General features: G+C 46.2%; 1 protein-coding gene across 14 annotated transcripts in view; it reads right to left on the minus strand.

The window, feature by feature from the left end:
* The window catches only part of LOC137504402 (calpain-13-like), a 232546-nt gene that overhangs the window by 104154 nt on the left and 106770 nt on the right, over positions 1 to 21622 (minus strand). For all 14 annotated transcript variants that reach the window (XM_068232775.1, XM_068232776.1, XM_068232777.1 and 11 more), the window contains 4 exons: positions 18883 to 19001; positions 16409 to 16542; positions 14216 to 14390; positions 8513 to 8587 (listed from right to left, as the gene is read on the minus strand). In XM_068232775.1, the coding sequence (XP_068088876.1) occupies positions 8513 to 8587; positions 14216 to 14390; positions 16409 to 16542; positions 18883 to 19001 (503 nt within the window). The remainder of the gene's footprint in view (positions 1 to 8512; positions 8588 to 14215; positions 14391 to 16408; positions 16543 to 18882; positions 19002 to 21622) is intronic.

Consider the following 21622-nt stretch of genomic DNA (forward strand, 5'->3'; position numbering starts at 1 on the left):
CTAACTTGCCTAATCCCCATGCTCCCCTCCAGTGACTAAGCATTACCTGGTACTCATACTATGGTGTGTGATCTGGTTTTCTTGTATTCCTGTATTGTCATATTGCTGTATGTCACCCCTAAATATTGTCTGTAACCTAAATTAATGTCCAGCGCTGCGTAATATGTTGGCGCTTTATAAATACAATAAATAAATATACAGAGAAGAGCAGCAGATGAGGAGTGATGGGAGGAGCCAGTGCAGAGATTTCCTAAGAGGAGCAGCAGATGAAGAGTGTTGGGAAGAGCCAGTGCAGAGATCTACAAAGAGGAGTGGTAGGAGGAAACAGTGTAGGGATCTACAGAGAAGAGCACTAGATGAGGAGTGGTGGGAGGAACTAGTGTAGAGATATACTGAGTGGAGCAGCAGATGAGAAGTGGTGGAGGAACTAGTGTAGAGATCTACAGAGAGGAGCAGCAGATGAGGAGTTGTGGGAGGGGCCAGTATAGAGGTCTACAGAGAGGAGCAGCAGATGAGGAGTGGTGGGAGGAGCCAGTGCAGAGATCTACAGAAAGGAGCAGCAGATGAGAAGTGGTGGAGAAACCAGTGTAGGGATATACAGAGAAGAGCAGAAGATGAAGAGTGATGGGAGGAGCCAGTGTAGAGATCTACAGAGAGGAGCAGCAGATGAGGAGTGTTGGGTGGAGCCAGTGCAGAGATCTACTGAGAGGAGCAGCAGATGAGGAGTGGTGGGAGGAGCCAGAGCAGAGATCTACTGAGAGGAGCAGCAGATGAGGAGTGGTGGGAGGAGCCAGAGCAGAGATCTACAGAAAGGAGCAGCAGATGAGAAGTGGTGGAGAAACCAGTGTAGGGATATACAGAGAAGAGCAGAAGATGAGGAGTGATGGGAGGAGCCAGTGTAGAGATCTACAGAGAGGAGCAGCAGATGAAGAGTGGTGGGAGGAGCCAGTGCAGAGATCTACAGAGAGGAGCAGCAGATGAGGAGTGTTGGGTGGAGCCAGTGCAGAGATCTACTGAGAGGAGCAGCAGATGAGGAGTGGTGGGAGGAGCCAGAGCAGAGATCTACAGAAAGGAGCAGCAGATGAGAAGTGGTGGAGAAACCAGTGTAGGGATATACAGAGAAGAGCAGAAGATGAGGAGTGATGGGAGGAGCCAGTGTAGAGATCTACAGAGAGGAGCAGCAGATGAAGAGTGGTGGGAGGAGCCAGTGCAGAGATCTACAGAGAGGAGCAGCAGATGAGGAGTGTTGGGTGGAGCCAGTGCAGAGATCTACTGAGAGGAGCAGCAGATGAGGAGTGGTGGGAGGAGCCAGAGCAGAGATCTACAGAAAGGAGCAGCAGATGAGAAGTGGTGGAGAAACCAGTGTAGGGATATACAGAGAAGAGCAGCAGATGAGGAGTGATGGGAGGAGCCAGTGTAGAGATCTACAGAGAGCAACAGCAGATGAGGATTGGTGGAGGAACCAGTGTAGGGATCTACAGAGAGCACATGAGGAGTAGTGAGAAGAATTCATCAGTCTAGTTGCCACATGCACAATGGATTCTAGAGCTGAAAGTCTAGTTAGTGGAACACTAGTTAGTAAGATGATGCAGTATTACGGGTGAAAGAAAGTGAGAGTGTGCAAGGCGCCCCCCCTCCCCCCCCCTCTACTCCTTTTCTTTTCTTCTCTTTGGGCATCTGCTCTCGCAGTGTATTATATTATGCATCTCACATATGCTTGCAAATTTCATAAAATCAGGGAATTCACACTGGAGTAGCTTTTTTAAGATCTGCCGTCCCCAGGCCTCTGGACTACATATCCCTTAGCTTCTCTTGAAAAGACTGCCTAAGCAAGATCACTCTTAACCTGATCAATACTGCAAGATATGACTGGTCACTTCTTACTCCTTTTTACATAGTTGCAAGTTTTCATGATTCTGCCACATTATGGTCACTATTGAGATGTCGATGCTCTGTTTTACTGTCTTGTTGTTTGTTTTATGTTATAAAACTTGAATAAAAATTTATTTGAAAGAAAGTGAGAGTGTGTATCAGGAATATGGTGTCACGAGTGACCTCTGGGGACAGGAAGGAGAATATAGTAAAGGTGGAAGCAGCAAAAACTAGAGAGATTACAGATGTTGGAGGTAACAGGGAGCACAGAATCTGGAGCGTGTAACAACCTACTACAAATTGCAATTAAAAACCCATAAATACTGTGTGTGTGTAGTGTGGGTATAGTTAGTGTTATAGTGTGTGTATGTGTAGTTAGTGCGTGTGTGTGTGTATAGTTAGTGTATAATGTATGTTTGTGTGTGCCTATAGTGTATGGTGTGTGTATAGAGTTAGTGTATAGTGTATGTGTGTGTGGTGTGTGTGTGTGTGTATAGTATGTGTGTGTGCATAGTGTATTTTTTTTGTATGTGTGTGTAGTTAGTGTATATATTTAGTGTGTGTGTGTGTATAGAGTTAGTGTATAGTGTGTGTGTATGTAGCGTGGGTATGTGTATAGTGTATACATGGCCGGATTTCAGGCAAGGCCACAAAGACCTTGGCCTAGGGCACCAGGAAAGCAAGGGACAGGCTGTGGGCAACAAGGTGGCAGTAGCAGTTATCCTGGTACACTAAGGGCCCGTTTCCACTGCTAAGTGATGCGAATGCAGCTACCGAGCTGCATTGCATCACTTCCACATTTCCCGATGCGGAAGTGAATTGAGGAGATGGGACGCGGCTGCGGGTGGATGCAGCATGCTGCAGATTCTCGGATCGCTCCGCACCACTCCGCACAACATGCACGCAGTGGAAACTCTTCCATTGCCGTGCATGTGTTTCAGGACACCCGCGGTGCGATGCGGCTATGAAGCCACATCGCACTGCTCCTAGTGGAAACGGGCCCCCAGTTTTCACCTAGCGGTGGGCGGCATTACCGATACTTTGAAAATAAGTTGTCTTTCAGCTACAACTGAAAGCAACTGATTACATGAAAAAGGGGCCTTAGTGTATAGTGTGTGCGTGTGTATATAGTGTGTGCGCGCGTGTATATATATATATATATATATATATATATATATATATATATATATATATATATATATATATATATATATATATATATATATATATAGTGTGTGGGTGTGTATATAGCGTGTGTGTGTGTGTGTGCATAGTGTGTGTGTGTGTGCATAGTGTGTGTGTGTGTGTGTATATAGTGTGTGTGTGTGTGTGTGCATAGTGTGTGTGTGTGTGTGTGTGTGTGTGTGTGTGTGTGTGTGTGTGTGTGTGTGTGTGTGTGTGTGTGTGTGTGTGTGTGTGTGTGTGTGTGTGTGTGTGTGTGTGTGTGTGTGTAACTGTGATGGGGAACATCAGAGCTTAAACTCCTCCAGGGCAGAGAAGTCATTAGCTCTGTGTACTCTGTCGTGTAATTGTAAATGAAAAACATAATAATGCTATAATAACAGGTACAGTTTATGAAGGAATAGAAAGTTATTATTAATTACAGTCAGTGACCTGGATGTATTGTTTTTGCACCCTTTTCATCTATCATGTTTACTTTTCATATTGCGTTTGACTTTCCGAGGTTTGCACAACACTCCACGCCCAGATCTGTATTTACCCTGAAACCGTTTCAGCTTTCATTTCTTTTAATTCATTATTGTTCGTGAGCTTTCATTTCTTTTAATTCATTATTGTTCGTGAGCAAACATGCAGATTGTTTTACCAAAACCTCTGTGGGATCTCTGCCTGGCCAGACAGAACAAGAGGGGATTTCACTGCTCAGACTGGTAAACAGGTCTGTTTCGGGCTCTCAAATAAATTAAGAAAAAAACTTTGTGGTGAAAGAAATTAAAACTTGCTCAATGCATCTGAGGTCCAGGGGGAGGGGCATAAAAGCACTTTTGTAAACTGCTAAACCACAGCCCTGTGGTAGAGACTTTACCCTAACAGGTTAGTCTTTCATAATAGTATTGTTTCAAGTGGTTTAAAACACAAATCTCATCTATAGGCTAAAGCAGGCATGGGCAAACTTGGCCCTCCAGCTGTTAGGGAACTACAAGTCCCACAATGCATTTGGCTTTATGAGTCATGACTGTGGCTGTAAGACTCCTGCAATGCATTGTGGGACTTGTAGCTCCTTAACAGCTGGAGGGCCAAGTTTGCCCATGCCTGGGCTAAAGCATTAAACACAGCAAAAAACGAATAAGCAAAACAGATATAAATGATTCCCAAGTTACTGGAAGGGTTAAAGGCATGATTAGCATGTGACGCTTGCTTTAGTGGAGCGCACATGCAGCACGGAGGGGTCAGCATGCTTGTGAGCCTCGCACTATCCGCCGGCCAGAAGTGAAGAGGGAAGGACATACTGCGCACACAGGGAGCAGTATGTCCAGGTCAAAGTTCAGTCAAGTCGCCGGACACCGGCATGTATAAACTAAGAACGGCTGCAGATGGAGGGGGGCAGGAGGAGCGGCTGGTATGTGCTATTTGTACCCTACACAGTGCAGCTATCATTGTTAACAGAACCGTACGGTTCTGGTATCCTTTAATACTGAAAGTTCTACTTTACTCAGAAGCTACTGTAGTTTTGGGACTATAAGACTCACTTTTTCTCCCCCAAAAGTGGGGAGAAAATAGTCACTGCGTCTTATAGTCCAAATGCAGAGAGTTCCTGACTTGTGAACGCTGCCAATACAAACCTCCAACCTGCCGCAATGTCGGGGACTCCCTGTACTGTGCTCATGCAGAGGAGGGCACAGGGGGACACAAAGGGGCATAGAGGAGGACAGAAGTGGCCACATGGTGGACACAGAAGGACACAAGGAGGGCAGAGAAGGAAGTAGGGAGACACAAGAGGTACAAGGGGGCATAATCCACAAGATGCCCCTTCATCATGGATGCACCAGGTTTAGTATGTATTTTTTCCCCCTGGTTTTTGTCCTCTACACCTAGGTGCCTCTTATGGTCTTAAAGTCCGAAAAATACGGTAGTTGATAAGATTGCCTTTGTGCACCAAAATTATCACAACATCATATCATCTAACTGATGGTAAAATTGCATGCTGTACCCGGCTTAATACACTGTGTAAGCAATGCATAACGCCTGGTACTCACCATGCAATTTCCCGTTAGATAGTCAAATAGATCATTTCTGATAGGTCCGATCTGATTTCTGACCGTTTTTCTGATGGATTTTGTATAAAAGTGATCCGAAAAACGATCAGAAAAATGATCAGGAAACAGATTGGACCTGGTGGGAAATTACGGTATCTATTCGACAGGAAATTGCATGATATTTACCAGACATAAAAGCTTCTGTTTTATCCAGGGGAAGAAGAGAATTTTTTTTAATTTGTTTGCACAGATATTACTTAATTACAAGACAATCCTAATACTTTGTCTAGCAGCTGGCAATGTGATCAGTTAGCTTCAGTGAAGAGTAAAGGTGAACAATCATTTACTCGATTTGCAGCATCGATATGTGGCTGATTTGATCACAATGTTCAAATCTTGCAGAGATCGATGCTGCAATGTGGCTGCCCGATCATCATTATAATAGATTTCCTGATGCGTGATGGACCCGATAGCCCATGGATGGTCTCCGCTTATGTAAAATGTTTTCCACTTAGGCCCGTGGTGTGAGTGTTGCAGGGTCCCCGTGTGCTGGCGCACATTCTCCTGTGTACAGTGTGTTTCTCCATTGCCGCCGAGGCATCCGTACCACGCAGGCCAGCCACATGTATGTCAGTACATGGGGGTGGGATCATGTATTACAGGCTGCACTGTGCAGTTGCAAATTACAGCTTGCACCTGCGCAGTAGCATGGATCGTTCCCTGCACTTTCAGGGCAGTTTTTAGGCTAAATTGCACCCAGGGCGAGGGTGTAAAAATTGCGCCCCCTTCTTCCTCGTGGACTCACGAGCCCTTACTCTGTAGAGACTGTCACATAGCCACAGGTCACAAGTAGATCTACATACTTACTAGTGACCAGCCGCTCATCCAGGAGGAAGCAGGTACCAGGAGAACACACAGGCGAAGAGAGCCCGGAAAGCCGACTCCTCCATGGGCGCCACGCACTGACAGCCTGCAGTACCGCTACAGGACATCAGGTGTCATCACGCGGTGGTGACGTGATGATGACTTAATGTCTGACGTAGGCAGCCCAGGAGGAGCGAAGGAAGGTGATTGCGCCGGTAATCGTCTTTCTTCTTCCATTTGGCTGCACCGCGCATCACCAGTTCCCTAGCGGTTATGTCCTTCTGCCTGCACCCCCCTTCTTCTACTTGCCGGTCTGCACCCAGGGTGGCCGCCCTGCCCGCACTGCCCAAGAAACGGCCCTGTTCCTTGTGCATGGGTGGCTCCGTGCTACTGCACAGGCATGAACCCATTGGCGCCTGCACATTGCTGCCGTGGTCATACATGGAGGAGATCGTGGCTGCAAAGATTAAGAAGGTCCCAGCAGGGCAGGGTTTGCAGAGGATCGGCTAAGGCTCCATAGACTGCCCTCTACTGATTCAAGTATGGAACTTTTTGAGATACAGGTTTACTTTAAAGTACCCCTGAATTGAGAGGGGATTTGATTAACCTCCCTGGGTTATGATTATTTCCAGATTTTGGCTACTTTCACAGTGGGACGTTGCGTTTTTGATGCGACGTTAAAATGCAAACTAACAACGCAACGTCCCAAAAATGTCACAACGGAACTCTATGCCCCATTATGGTCGCATACAGTAGAGCATACAGGCAATGAAAAGTATGCTTTCAGGTCACTACTGAGCATGTGCAAATCCTCCCCGATCACGCCCCCTTGTGCGATGTATAAAAGACCAGTAAAAAAAAAATCACTACCGCACAACTCACCTACTCCTGAAAAAAAGCACTACTGCACAACTCGCCTACTCCTGGATCCGATCGCAGCCTTTTCCGCTTTGTCAGCTCTCCCATTCTGCCGCCGTGTCCCCGGTATCTGCCGGCATCTTTACTGTAATGACGTTGACCCGGAAGTACTTTCAGGTTACTTCGGGGTCAGTGGTGTTTGTGAAGCAAGATCAAATAAAATACAGATTGTTTGGCCAAAGCTAGGACACAATGGGGGATATTGAATTTGGTGTTTGGGTGAGTCAAAGTCAAAGACCTCAAGTTCAGAAATTATGTCAAGTACGGTTGGAACAGAATACGTGATTAAACCTTTCAGAATCCTGTATTGTTCCACACATAGTCAGGGATTAGTGTTTGGAGGTAGTTGAGACCATTACTCAGTAAAGAGAATCGCCAGATGAAATGCAATAGCTGAATGCAATGATTATAAGCGAACACGCAACAAAGGTAAAATGATGGCCAAGTGTCAACTAGAACCTAGATTTAAAACTAAACAATTTAACTTTCCAATCATCAGGGTTGTTTTTAACCAAAGGCAGGCGATCTCCACTGTGTCCATCTGTGTCACCTCTCCCGGAAGCAGGGACTTTTAGCACTGCCATAGAGGTCCATTGAGTTACTTGTAAGCAGGAGAACTTTAAGCGGCCACGGCGCCCAATAAATAGCGGGAAACTGAGTTGCAGGCTACCAGACCAGGCGGTTTCGTGATACCGTTAAGGAAGTTTAAAAGGATCTGAGAGGTATTTTTTAAAAGGGAATAAAAATGGCTGCCTCCATCAGGTTTCCTTCAACAAGTTCACATTCTTTTCCTTAACAACATTATAAACATACCAGTGGTGTACAAAGGATTTTGAAATTTAATTTTATTAACCCATTAGCAACTTCAAAACAGTTATTTAGTTGGAGATAAGTGCACTGCTTGTGATCTCAGTCGGCAGAACTCGTTGTACTGTAAATTCTTGGAATGCTTTGATCTCCCTCTACTACAGAAAATATAGAAACTGAAGTCAGAAATCCACTGTTATTGTCTCACACTGCCCCCTAGTGACAAGTGGCCATAAATACACATTACAGCAGTACTAATTAGAAGTAGGGAGATGTAACAAATAAGAAATAAAAAAAATGTGCTAAAATAAATTGGCCTGGAGCACTTGAAAGCCTCTAAATAAATTGGCCGCTGAAGGGTTAAAGATGTACCTTTCAATTACAATTTGCCAGCAACTATCAATTTTCAAGACTGCCAAAAAGCACAAACTGCACTTGTTTTTTTAGCTTGGAATCTGCACTCTTGCGGCTGCATAGGCGCTCATGCCTGCATGGACAATCAAGGTGGAGGGGGGTATTGGGAGTTGGATAGTGTAATGGTTAAGGGCTCAGCCTCTGACACAGGAGACCTGGGTTCGAACCTCGGCTCTGCCTGTTCAGTAAGCCAGCACCTATTCAGTAGGAGACCTTAGGCAAGTCTCCCTAACACTGCTACTGCCTATAGAGCGCGTCCTAGTGGCTGCAGCTCTGGCGCTTTGAGTCAGCCAGGAGAAAAGCGCGATATAAATGTTCTGTGTTTGTTTGTTTTGTTTTGGTAAGGAAGGCTACCTTTGATTCAGTGATTTTGTCATTACAAGTTCAGGTACACCTATGAATAGATGAAGACAGCTGATTACCTGCACACCATTGGTCACGGTGTAGGCGTGGCCTTTTACCAGTCCATTCTGTAGCTCCATGTTCCCAGTATGCAGCTAGAATAAGACACAGTTAAATTATTAAAGTGAATGAATAGTGTTTTATACTTCAACCTAGGATTGAACTTCATGCCAATCAACAGCAGCTGATACCCCCTTCTATGAGAAATCTTTACCTTTTTTCGAATAGATCTGTATGGCTGATATTGTGATGTCATGACCAATGTCCTGACAGTTTCCTGTCTGTTAGTGTTGGGCGAACACCTGGATGTTCGGGTTCGGGTCCGTTCGCCGAACATGGGCCAGATGTTCGGCATGTTCGGCCCGAACCCCGAACTCCCCGAACATCACGCTTTTGGGGGCCCTATGGGGTCGCAGGCATAAGGGGGGAGCATGCCCCGGTCGCGGGGGGGGGGGGTCGGAAATTCCCCCCACCCCCTCCGCTAGCGCTCCCCCCTCTGCCCGCTTCCCCATAAAAAAGTTTGATGAAAGTACCGGTGGCTGGCCTGGCAGTAGAGTGAGTGAGGAGGAGGAGTCCGGAGAGTGACGCGTTGAGGCCGGGCAGCGGGCGGTTCAGCGTTGTACCCTTGTGGTACTTCCGCCCTTTCTCTGACCTCACGTCCTCTACGTGATGACGCATACGAGGGTACGCGTGACGCGTACCCTCGTATGCAGAGGACGTGAGGTCAGAGAAAGGGCGGAAGTACCACAAGGGTACTACCGCTGAACCGCCCGCTGCCCGGCCTCAACGCGTCACTCTCCGGACTCCTCCTCCTCACTCACTCTACTGCCAGGCCAGCCACCGGTACTTTCATCAAACTTTTTTATGGGGAAGCGGGCAGAGGGGGGAGCGCTAGCGGAGGGGGTGGGGGGAATTTCCGCCCCCCCTCCCCCCCCCCGCGGCCGGGGCATGCTCCCCCCTTATGCCTGCGACCCCATAGGGGGGCAGTATTCGGCCGAACAGGGCCCCTGTTCGGCTGAGCATTAAGCTGTTCGGGCGAACCCGAACTAAAAAGGCCGAACACCATGAGGTGTTCGGCCGAACTCGAACATCACCCGAACAGGGTGATGTTCTGCAGAACCCGAACAGTGGCGAACACTGTTCACCCAACACTACTGTCTGTGAACCTTGTTGCATTGTGGGAAATAATTGCTTTTTCCAACTGCCAAGCAAGTGATATCGTCCAATGTGCATAGAACTCTCAGTAACGAACATGCCATACAGATCACCTGGCAGAACTAAAGATGTTGCATATAGAAACAGATAGCGTGCATCTTCCGTCTTAAGCATGTAGATTTATTTGCCAGTGTTATACATCAACATTGTATTCTGTGCATGGCGTATTCAATAACTGCATTCAAAATCTGCATAGTATTGCGCATATATAGTACCTTGCGGCTCCTTGTGTGGGCCTGTCAGTGTAGGAGGTGGGAGTGAGGGACTGATGTGGGCCTAGCGACGGCCGTTTCGCGTCCTCCTGGACGCTTGGTCACGCCGTGTTCCACTGCAAGCCGGCGCCGCCTCGCCACTGCATACATACGGGAAGACCCGCCTCCACCGTGGCGTCACAGCGCCGGCTGTGATTGGGGCTCAAGTTTCCACCAATGGGGGAGCCGGAGGGGCTACACCATGCGAACGGTGCCCGGCGAGGACCAATACAAGCGGACAAACTGTCGCATAAACACACGTCATTAATGACGCGTCTCATGCGGCTCCCCTCCAGCGCATGCGTAAATCGCACGCACTGCCGGAGGGCTCATGCACTGGATGAAAAATCACCAGTAGAGAGCGCCAACGCTGTATGTCCTTTCTTCAACCGGCACGTGTGTTTATGAGACAGTTTGTCCGCTTGTATTGGTCCTCGCCGGGCACCGTTCGCATGGTGTAGCCCCTCCGGCTCCCCCATTGGTGGAAACTTGAGCCCCAATCACAGCCGGCGCTGTGACGCCACGGTGGAGGCGGGTCTTCCCGTATGTATGCAGTGGCGAGGCGGCGCCGGCTTGCAGTGGAACACGGCGTGACCAAGCGTCCAGGAGGACGCGAAACGGCCGTCGCTAGGCCCACATCAGTCCCTCACTCCCACCTCCTACACTGACAGGCCCACACAAGGAGCCGCAAGGTACTATATATGCGCAATACTATGCAGATTTTGAATGCAGTTATGGAATACGCCATGCACAGAATACAATGTTGATGTATAACACTGGCAAATAAATCTACATGCTTAAGACGGAAGATGCACGCTTTCTGTTTCTATATGCATAATGTTCAAGCCTCTTCCTTCCTAATTGTGGAGCGGAGCACACGTCTTGTATAAGCAATTGTCTATAAGCATATGAAAGTATAGCCTGTCAGCTAATATATTGACCACCTTGGGCACACCGTACTCGCACCAAGACTGGAAGTAACGCACCCCTTAAAGGAGAAGTGCCACGCCATCCTGTTTCCTTTTATATAGAACTAAAGATGTCCCCACCAGTGATACATTTCACAATGTTAATTAGGCAGAGGAAAGATTTTACAATCAGCAAACACTGACTAAATAATCTACAAATGATGAATATTGTAAAAATTTTATTCATTATGTTATTTTCTCTACAGTTCTTTAAAGTGATACTGAAGCGAAATGAAAAAGCAAAAAGAAAATGAGTCCAATACGACTTCCAGGCCCCTCAGAAGGCTTCTGGGGAACTCATGTCTCGGAGTGCTCACAAACACGGGTGACTCCATCCTGCGTATGCGGGAGTGCAGAGCTGTCCGTGTTCTGGAGTACTTGGAGACACAAGTGTTACCAAGCCTTCCGAGGGCTCTAAAGGAATCCGAACCTTTCCTCTCCATAGGTGAGTATGACTTTTTTTTATTCTACTATAGATTTGCTTTAAAGAGAACCCGAGGTGTGTTTAAAGAATGTTATCTGCATACAGAGGCTGGATCTGCCTATACAGCCCAGCCTCTGTTGCTATCCCAAACCCCACTAAGGTCCCCCTGCACTCTGCAATCCCTCATAAATCACAGCCGTGCTGTGAGGCTGTGTTTACATCTGTAGTGTCAGTCTCGGCTGCTCCCCCGCCTCCTGCATAGCTCCAGTCCCTGCCCCCGTCCCTTCCCTCCAATCAGCAGGGAGGGAAGGGATGCAGGCGGGGACCGGAGTTCTGCAGGAGGCGGGGAGAGCAGCAGACTGACATTATAGAGATAAACACAGCCAGCTCTGACAAGCTGTTTGTCAGCAGCGTGGCTGTGATTTATGAGGGATTGCAGAGTGCAGGGGGACCTTAGGGGGGTTTGGGATAGCAACAGAGTCTGGGCTGTATAGGCAGATCCAGCCTCTGTATGCAGATAATATTCTTCAAACCCACCTCGGGTTCTCTTTAAAATCTGTTGTTGGTCCTACTACATGGAAGTGGAAAAATTAACCAATCATTGGCCAAAAAAAATTGGATGTGTGTACACACCATCAAGCTGCGGCACTAGATATGTTGTGTACCTCATTACTTGCAGGGTATGTTCCCTGCAGTATGTGGGGTGCACCATCCGGCCCTTGAGAGAAAGGACACTATCTGGGTGCTGGGTGGCAGACTTCAAATATTAGCAATGTGGCGAGACACTTTTGGGAAGTCCACAAGGGAGACATGACCAGCTTTTCGTTTTGTGGTATCGAGAAAGTTATGCCATCTGACACAGGAGGTGACCTATATAAAAGATTACTGCGAAGAGAAGCCATGTGGATATTCGAATTGAATACTAGAACTCCACATGGCTTAAATGCCAGATGGGATCTGGCCACCATTACTTGATTTCTTGATAGGTGCATACCCAATAATGGCCTGATACCTATACCCTTTTTACAACCTCCCCCCCTACTTATCTCTACAATAACCACTCTGGACTGCTGATGACATTGGATAATTTAGGCCAATGCAGCCTGAGTTTATTTAAATTTACAACCTTATTTTAATGTAAAACAATATAACCATAATACTTCGTATAACAAGAAAACTTTATAACCGTTGCAAGGCAAGGAGTTCCGGAGGTAACTAAACCGATGAACAGATCCATCAGGAAAAACTTCGGGCATGCAGCCATATTCTGGCCCCCAGCCGCAACATGACTCGGGGACAGCGGCATGCCCCTTTTTAAACCTTTTGTTATGACGCCTCTTAATATGAGGAACTCACCCGTGTGAATTCCTCTAACCGGTTCTACCTCCCTTCTCCGGAAACCTTGCCCCGCCAGCTGCAATGACTAGAACTCCAAACCATAAGAAGAGGGTGGGCGGGTGGGCACTTCTTTCAAGCTTCCTCCTAATGGCTGCCTCTCCTCTCTCTATCAGCCCCGGGCGAAGCTCCTCCCTTCCTGTTCCTGTCCAGTCACTCACTCCAGCTCCTCCCTTCTAGCAGAGGCCCCGGGAAAAAACCCTGCCCTGCCTAAACTTAACCCCTAACTCCCCGTCCCTATGGCTAGCCCTATCATGGGTGGCCCTCCTCAGCTACGCTCCTCCAGGCCTTGCTTTCTTTGTATGGGATAGACCTGAGAATGTTGTTTCTTGTTTTTATCTTGCATTTATGTAGTTTTATCTTTTGTACATTTGTATAGGATACAATCAGCATGTGGTTTTAGCTTTTGCACCCGCCCAGGTGACTCCTCCCCATGTAGGTGGGACTCATGGGAGGGTACTTTGTATCGATACCTCTACTCATGTGTCTAGATGGCCATTATCTTGTTAGCTATGATTAAAGGGACTCCGAGCTGATCTAAAAAATAAAAGTTGTACTCACCCGGTGCTTTTTCCAGCCCAGTGCTGGTCGGGAGGTCCCACGACGGCGTCCTGGCTCCTCTCCTACTCCCCGCTCCGGAATGGCTGACCGGCCGCAGCCCGGGCGACACTCGCCCGAGTGTCGGGCTGCTCCTTCCGCGTATGACGCGGCTGACGTCACACGCCGGCCGCCTCGCGTCATCACGGCGGCCGGCGTGGCAGTACGGCGCATGCACGCTTTAATCGCGCATGCACAGTACTTTCACGCCGGCCGCCGTGATGACGCGAGGCGGCCGGCGTGTGACGTCAGCCGCGTCATACGCGGAAGGAGCAGCCCGACACTCGGGCGAGTGTCGCCCGGGCTGCGGCCGGTCAGCCATTCCGGAGCGGGGAGTAGGAGAGGAGCCAGGACGCCGTCGTGGGACCTCCCGACCAGCACTGGGCTGGAAAAAGCCCCGGGTGAGTACAACTTTTATTTTTTAGATGAGCTCGGAGTCCCTTTAAGGGCAGTTAGTCCGAAACATGTCAGCTACCTGATGTTTGCCCTGGATGTTTTTGGATATGTCCAATAATAAAGGAAACCTTCACTGACATGTGCGGACCCCTTCTTTTTTGCCTGTGATCTCTGGACTTGCTGACCAGGTTGTGCACTGTCGTGAAGTTTGGTGGGATGCAGTGGTGTTCACTTCATGCAAAGTTACACACCATCAAGGTTGCTCTCACAAGTAATCACCTGTGATTCAAATGAGGCTTAATTGGCGCAATTAAGTCTTATTTGAATCACGGGTAATCACTCCTGATTACTCGTGAGAGCAACCTTGCACACCATTAGTTGTTAAGTTCCTCTCACCTTTGCATGTAATCTGTTTAATCCTTTTTATGTGTAGAGCCCAGAGATTTATAGGTAGATGTGAAGGTCTGGTTTACTTACATCTCCTGGTGTTGTGCATCCCATGAGAGATCCCGATCTTGCAGCTGCCAGGACGATATCTCGCAGATCAGGAGGAGGATTGGACAGGTTGAAGTCCATTTGCACCCCTCCAGTGAAGTCCACCAAAGCCTCAGAGATGAAGCCCCAGTGCAGATTCTGGTAAGATCCACGCAACCTGCGAGGGCAAACACAGCATTATCTCTCATAAATGTGAGAAGTTTTGGATGCACATATATAGAATTTATCTCCCTCCAAACTATCTGCCTACTGAGAACCCCTATACTTAAGTTTATAATCCCCTCCAATACTCACCTGTCCTCCGTTTTTGAGGCCCACCCTTCAATGGGACAATGGGACAACCTTTGTCCTTTCACCTACTTTATATTGCATTGTTCTGACACTTCCCCATCCCTAAATCGGCATATCTCCCCAAAGGAAATACGTTTAGAGAGTCTGAGTGATGTACTTCCACAACCCATCATCTATAAGCCACTCCCCCTCACACAGCCCATCATCTACTAGCCACTCACCTCACACAACTCATCATCTACAAGCCACTTCCCCTCACACAACCCACCATACTACAGAAAGCCCCAGTGTTGATACCTCAGTGGCACTTACATTGTCATGTTACTTTGACATAGGCATACCCAACCAATCCTGGTTGGAGAGGAAGGCTAATTGCTGTAACAGTAATGGGCCCCTCCCCCCACCTCCATTCAGTGCATGCACCATGCCCCTTAGAAATGACTAAGGAAGGACTAGTGGCCCTTCTTCAGAAAATGACCCAACTGGTAGTCCCAGGCTCACAGCATGTTGTTGTTGTTACTTTGGGGAGTTCAGGGTAGTTTTGGTGGGGGTGGGGGCGAGGTATACTAGTGCTGAAGGCGGTAGGAACTCTAAGGAGATGGATAGGAATAGTAATTAAAACAGTTCCTGGATTTCAGCTTAAAACATGGCAATTTAAGGACCAGAAGCGTATATTGTGCTTTATACTTTTTAGGAAATACTTCAAGATATCTGTATTCTGGTCAGTAACATTTTTGATATTCAGAACTTGGGTTTTTATTGTGGTCACTGTCCCCATCCATAAGATTTTACCTCATTGCCTGCACTGGTTCTGAGGATGGTCGGTCTCTGGAAGCAGTTATCAGTGTAGATCAGTGTAGGGTTCCCCGTTCTGGGTTATTCTCACTCTGCATGTATGTTTCTTTACTGATTAAGTCTGATAATCAGTGACCTAACTATAGGCCAGAAGCCCCTATCACAGCAAGGGGCCCAGAGCTTTGGGGGACCAAGTACTTAGCTTTCCACCAGGGACGGGACAAGGTTCTCCAGCACTAGATGCAGAGATTCCAACATGCCCCCCTGTGTTAGGTAGCCCCCCTCCCCAAGTATAGATAGCCAAAATGTACCCCCAATGTTAGGCAGTCTCCTCCCCTCCTCAAGTACAGATAGTAAAATGTGCCCCCTATATTAGGCAGCCCCCCTCCCTGAGTATAAATTGATAGATGAGCCCCCAGTATAGATTGTCAGATATGCTCCTGGAATACGGCAGTCCCCTCCCCAAGTATAGTTAGATGAGCCCTCAGTACTAGCCACCCCTCATCCCAAAGCATAGCCAGGTGTTCCCCCAGTATTAGACAACCCCCATCATCTTCACCTTGTCACATAATCCCTCCGTCTCCTCTCTGATGCCACCAGTGGTGCATGTACTGAGAGGTGCCACTAGAGGGTGTCATAGACAGGAGACAGAGGGACTGTGCGACAAGATGAAGATGGATCCTGGCAGTACCGTAACAGGTATCTATTGCAGAATGCTCTGCTTGGCACATGGCCAGGTGAGGTGGGCGCTCGGAGGGCACAGGCGCACCCTTAGGGCTCGGCGCCCAGAGGCTAGCACCTCCTGAGCCTCTGCCTCAGCCCAGCCCTTCCTCTGATACACGGGTCCATCCTGCAGATTAGGTGTGGCTTGGGTGTAGAGATCATAATGGCAACGTTTTGTTTTAAGACCCTTGCAAGATGGCACCCCAGACTGAAAGGGTTACCAAAGAGAGCCAAGCAGAGGCGTAGCAATAGCCATAGCAGCCATAGCAGCTGCTATGGGGCCCTGGAGCATAGGGTGCCCAGGAGGTACGGATGGGGCGGGTGCCCTGCTGATAGTTTTGAGTGCAGTGAAGATATTGGTCGTACTTGGCATAGGCTTTCTCCAGCAGGGATGGCCAGAACTCGTTGCTGCTCCGCGGCTGGACAGACAAGTATTTTCCATTGAGGATGGGCAGACGGTCATCCACCACCACGTCCACCCACTCTCCATACTGCCAGAACTGCGAAAGACAAAACACCACAGCTAGTCAGACCCTGGGAGCAGAATATGAGATTATACCGTCATAGCTCATTTGTATCTTGTCTATTTACAGTATCTCATGTGTCTCTCCTTATACTGTACATGGGGTGAAAAATAAAGTGAGAGCATTTATGAGATGCAGGTCTGGATTTACATCACAAGAGCCTATAGGCACAGATGTCCTGGCACCCTAGACTTCACCCTCCATGAACTTACACGCCCCCCACCGAACCGCACCGCAAGTGTGCTGGCTCTCCCAGCTGTCACTTCTCCCTTACTTCCCTTGACAGTCATAGGTAGCTACAGGTGTCCCTTACTATTAGAAAGTCAGAGACATATCTCAGTTATGGGAAAGAGGCACACTAGGGGATGAGAGTAGGCCGCCTTTCCATCATGTAGGCACATGCCTTTAGTGCCTTATGGAAAATCCGGCCCTGATGAGATGTGTTTTTTTTTAATCAATCCCCATATGATTTGCCAAAATTTAGAGATTTTCAAGCAGACCTGAACTCAGAACTTCTTCTCTGCTCTAAAAGATAAGCAACAGCATAATAACCCTCAAAGAAAAACATTTCTTTGTTACAGCTAATACAAATCCTGCAATAAATCTACAGTGTGTCTACTTCCTGCTTTCATGGAAGCAGACATTATGGCCTCAATTCACGGAGCTTTATCAAACACTTTATCAAACGTTTGATAATTTTCCTCATGGGTAAAATCTAATTTTGAATTCACTAAGGTGTTATAGATTTATTGATCATTTCATCGATAAGACCTTCGATAAATCTATAACACCTTAGTGAATTCAAAATTAGATTTTACTCATGAGGAAAATTATCAAACGTTTGATAAAGTGTTTGATAAAGCTCCGTGAATTGAGGCCATTGTTAACATCCAGTGATTACAAATTAACGCTCTGCTGAGGCAGGCAGCTGACACAGCTGAGGGATCAAATAACAACCTGTGCTTGGTCACAGATGAGGGGGAATTAGACAGACTGAACTCTCTGAATACATACAGGGTGCATTCCTCTATATTTTCCTTCTGTCCTGTGCAAGAGTTCAGGTCCAGTTTAAAGAAGCACTGTAGTAATATATAGAAGAATGTAGTAAATTATCCAGGATACCCACTTTTACTTTAATGATCCTGATTCCAGCATGAGAAACACTTCCTATATCTATATATTGCTGCATATTAGTATATAGGCCCGCCCCCACAGTGATGCTTAGCCTAGGCTGCTTAGCTATAATTATCCTCCCAGAGCATTGTGGGAGATTATGTATTACTTGTACTGAGTTACGGTGATCAGTGCATACATTGACTAAATAATTTACAAAGTAATATTGTAAAAAAAAAATGCTATTTTATGCATTATGTTATTTTCAGTACAGATCCTCTTGAACAGTATTTTTACTGTTTGTCCTTCTTCCAGCTGATTTCAACCCTGTATTGTGTGCAGGTTGGTCAGAGTGCAGTTTGCTCAGTGGCCACAGGTAGGCACTGTTTGTCATGTGAAACATACAAAGTGTTTACAAAGTGGGAATCACTCTGTGTTTGTTATTTGCACATTGGAATAGATGCGGGTTAAGCCGCGTAATCCGGGTGTCAGAAGAAAGCAAACTCCTGAAAGGACAGGATTAGGGAGTTACATAACCAGATGCATTCTGGGAAAGGATATTAACTCCATATGGAGAAGTATTGGTAATGAGCAGAGCTCCGCAGATACTGAACAGACTGAGATCAGACCTGAGGCAGCCGATTCCCGGACTGTAAACATGGGTGATGCGCCATATTTGATTTCCCTGAGCCTGTCTGCCATGTTTGTTCCTCATGTTCTTACATTAGAATCGTGTATCAGTGTAGATATATGCAGTGTGCCGGCCTGGACAATTGTTTGTGTCATAGAGGCTCCAATGAGTTCTGGGTCACCATGAGTTTGCTGGTTAGTCTGTACCATAGAGGCTAATGGTTACTGCAACATGGGAGAGGCGGGGAGAGTACTGCGATGCGTTGCGATAGTGTGTGCGTGTGAAAGGGGCCTAAAGCTAATTGATATTGAGAGCCTTGCTGGTTTGCTGGACAAATTGTCAGATTGTCTTGTAGTTATGTAATTACTGGCCAAATAAATTAGAGAACGTTTTCTGTGCTCCCTGCGCACAGCAACTTTTGTAGACATTGTGTGAATACAGTATGACTCCAGCTAGGGAATGGAGGTAGAAAAAAAACAGCTTGAAAAATGCTGCAGCTTCTGCCAAAACTTTGTATTACCTCAAAATATTAAGCATTTCATTGGTAATCCCTATCTATTTTTCTCTCTTACCCTGAAGTGGAAAATTCCAGCATATTTGTGCGTGAACTCCTGGTCTTTAGGAATAACGTTTTCCAGAAATTTCCGGTGTAAGGTTAAAGCTCCGACAGCGGAGAGAACCCAGCAATCACCTAAGGGTGAAAGATGTATGAATAAAACATATACAAGGAACATGTCAGTGCTATATAAATACATCATAATAATAATATACTGTAGTAGGAAATTAGACTACCACTATGGTAGGATTAGATTGCGAGCTCCTCTGAGGACAGTCAGTGACATGACTATGTGCTCTGTAATGTGCTGCAGATGATGTCAGTGCTATATAAATACATAATAATAATATGGCAGGACATTACACTATGACTATGGTGGGATTAGATTGTGAGCTCTTCTGAGGACAGTCCGTGACATGACTATGTACTCTGTACAGTGCTGCAGGAGATGTCAGTGCTGTATAAATACATAATAATAATATGGCAGGACATTACACTATGACTATGGTGGGATTAGATTGTGAGCTCCTATGAGGAGAGTCAGTGACAAGACTATGTACTTTGTAAAGTGCTGCAGAACATGTCAGTGCGATATAAATACATAATAATAATATACTGTAGTAGGAAATTGAACTACCACTATGGTAGGGATTACATTGTGAGCTCTTCTGAGGACAGTCAGTGACATGACGATGTACTCTGTAAAGTGCTGCAGAAGATGTCAGTGCTATATAAATACATAATAATTATATGATAGGACACTGACTGGAGAGACATTGACTGGAGTATTGAGGCTACCCATTCTGGTAAAAGCAGCAGATTTCTGGCAGCACTACAGGACAATTACTTAACTCAAATGGTAACTGAACCAACTAGGGGGAATGCGTTACTGGATCTGATCATTTCTAATAGACCAGATAATGTATCAAATGTGCAGGTTCAAGAACATTTGGGAAATAGTGATCACAACATGATAACGTTTGATCTGGTGACTGATAGGCCACGGGGCAGCGGGACCACTAAAACTATGAATTTTAGAAAAGCAAAGTTCAATCAAATTAGGCAGGCACTAAGTTTGGTGAACTGGGATAATGTACTACAAGGGGAAGACACTGAAGGGAAATGGCAAGCTTTTAAACTTATACTCAATCAATATTGTAGTATGTATATCCCATATGGAAACAAAATGTCTAGGAATAAAAAAAAGGCCTCTATGGATGAATAGAAAGGTTAAAGATAAAATGAAGAGGAAAAAGAATGCATATAAGGTCTTAAAACAGGAGGGGACAGAGGCTGCACTAAGCAATTATAACTAAGGAGTGCAATAAAAATTGTAAAAAAGAAATTAGGCAGGCAAAGATTGAAGCTGAAAAACAAATTGCTAAGGATATCAAATCTAACCCAAAAAAGTTTTACAAGTACATTAACTCTAAAAAAAGAAAGGTTGACTGTATAGGACTCCTAAAGGATGAGGGTGGGAACGCAATGGTGGATGACCAAGGTAAGGCAGAGTTATTAAATGCTTTCTTTGCTTCTGTCTTCACAAAAGAAACAGCACTGTTGCAAGCTACAGAGGCGGAAGAGTCTCAATCTTCTAACTGTAATATTAAATACTTAACGCAGGAAGAAGTGAAGGCAAGACTAAATAAATTAAAAATAGACAAGGCACCTGGCCCGGATGGCATGCATCCTCGGGTCCTAAGGGAATTAAGTTCAGTTATAGATAAACCCCTTTATCTTATCTTTTGTGACTCTCTTGCAACTGGCAGAGTTCCAGTGGATTGGCGTACAGCCCACGTTTTCCCATTATTTAAGAAGGGCAAAAAATCTGATCCAGGAAATTATAGACCTGTAAGCTTAACATCAGTTGTATGCAAACTATTTGAGGGGTTACTAAGAGATACTATACATGACTTCATAGTAGAAAATAATCTTATTTCTCAGCATCAACATGGGTTTACTAAAGACAGGTCCTGTTTGACTAACATGCTCAGCTTTTATGAGGTAGTGAATGCTAATATGGATATTGGGAATGCTGTAGATGTGATATACTTGGACTTTGCAAAGGCCTTCGACACTGTTCCCCACAAAAGTCTGGTGCAAAAGTTGAGGATGCAAGGACTGGGGAGGAGTCTGTGTTCATGGATAGGGAACTGGCTAATGGACAGAAAACAAAGAGTTGTGGTCAATGGATCGTACTCAAAATGGGAGACTGTTAGCAGTGGGGTCCCACAGGGGTCTGTTCTGGGTCCAGTGCTCTTCAATTTATTTATTAATGACCTAGTAGATGCAGTAGTGAGCAATGTTGCTATATTTGCAGATGATACAAAATTTTGCAGAATCATCAACTCTTAGGAAGATAGTGTCATATTGCAACAGGATCTGGATAGGATGGCTATATGGGCACATGCATGGCAGATGAAATTCAATGTTGACAAATGTAAAGTCATGCATTTTGGACGTACTAATGGTCTAGCACCATACAAAATAAATGGGATACAGTTGGGGACATCAAACTTGGAGAAGGACTTAGGAGTACTCATTGACAACAAGTTAAATAATCGTACTCAATGCCAAGCCGCTGTAGCTAAAGCTAACAAAATTTTGGGATGCATTAAAAGGGAAATAAAAACTCGAGATGCTAGCATAATATTGCCCCTGTTTAACTCTCTAGTAAGGCCACATCTGGAATATGGAATTCAGTTCTGGGCACCACATTACAAAAAAGATATTGCAGTTTTAGAGCAGGTGCAGAG

This window comes from Hyperolius riggenbachi, chromosome 4, assembly GCF_040937935.1.
Source record: "Hyperolius riggenbachi isolate aHypRig1 chromosome 4, aHypRig1.pri, whole genome shotgun sequence".
Lineage (NCBI taxonomy): Eukaryota > Metazoa > Chordata > Amphibia > Anura > Hyperoliidae > Hyperolius > Hyperolius riggenbachi.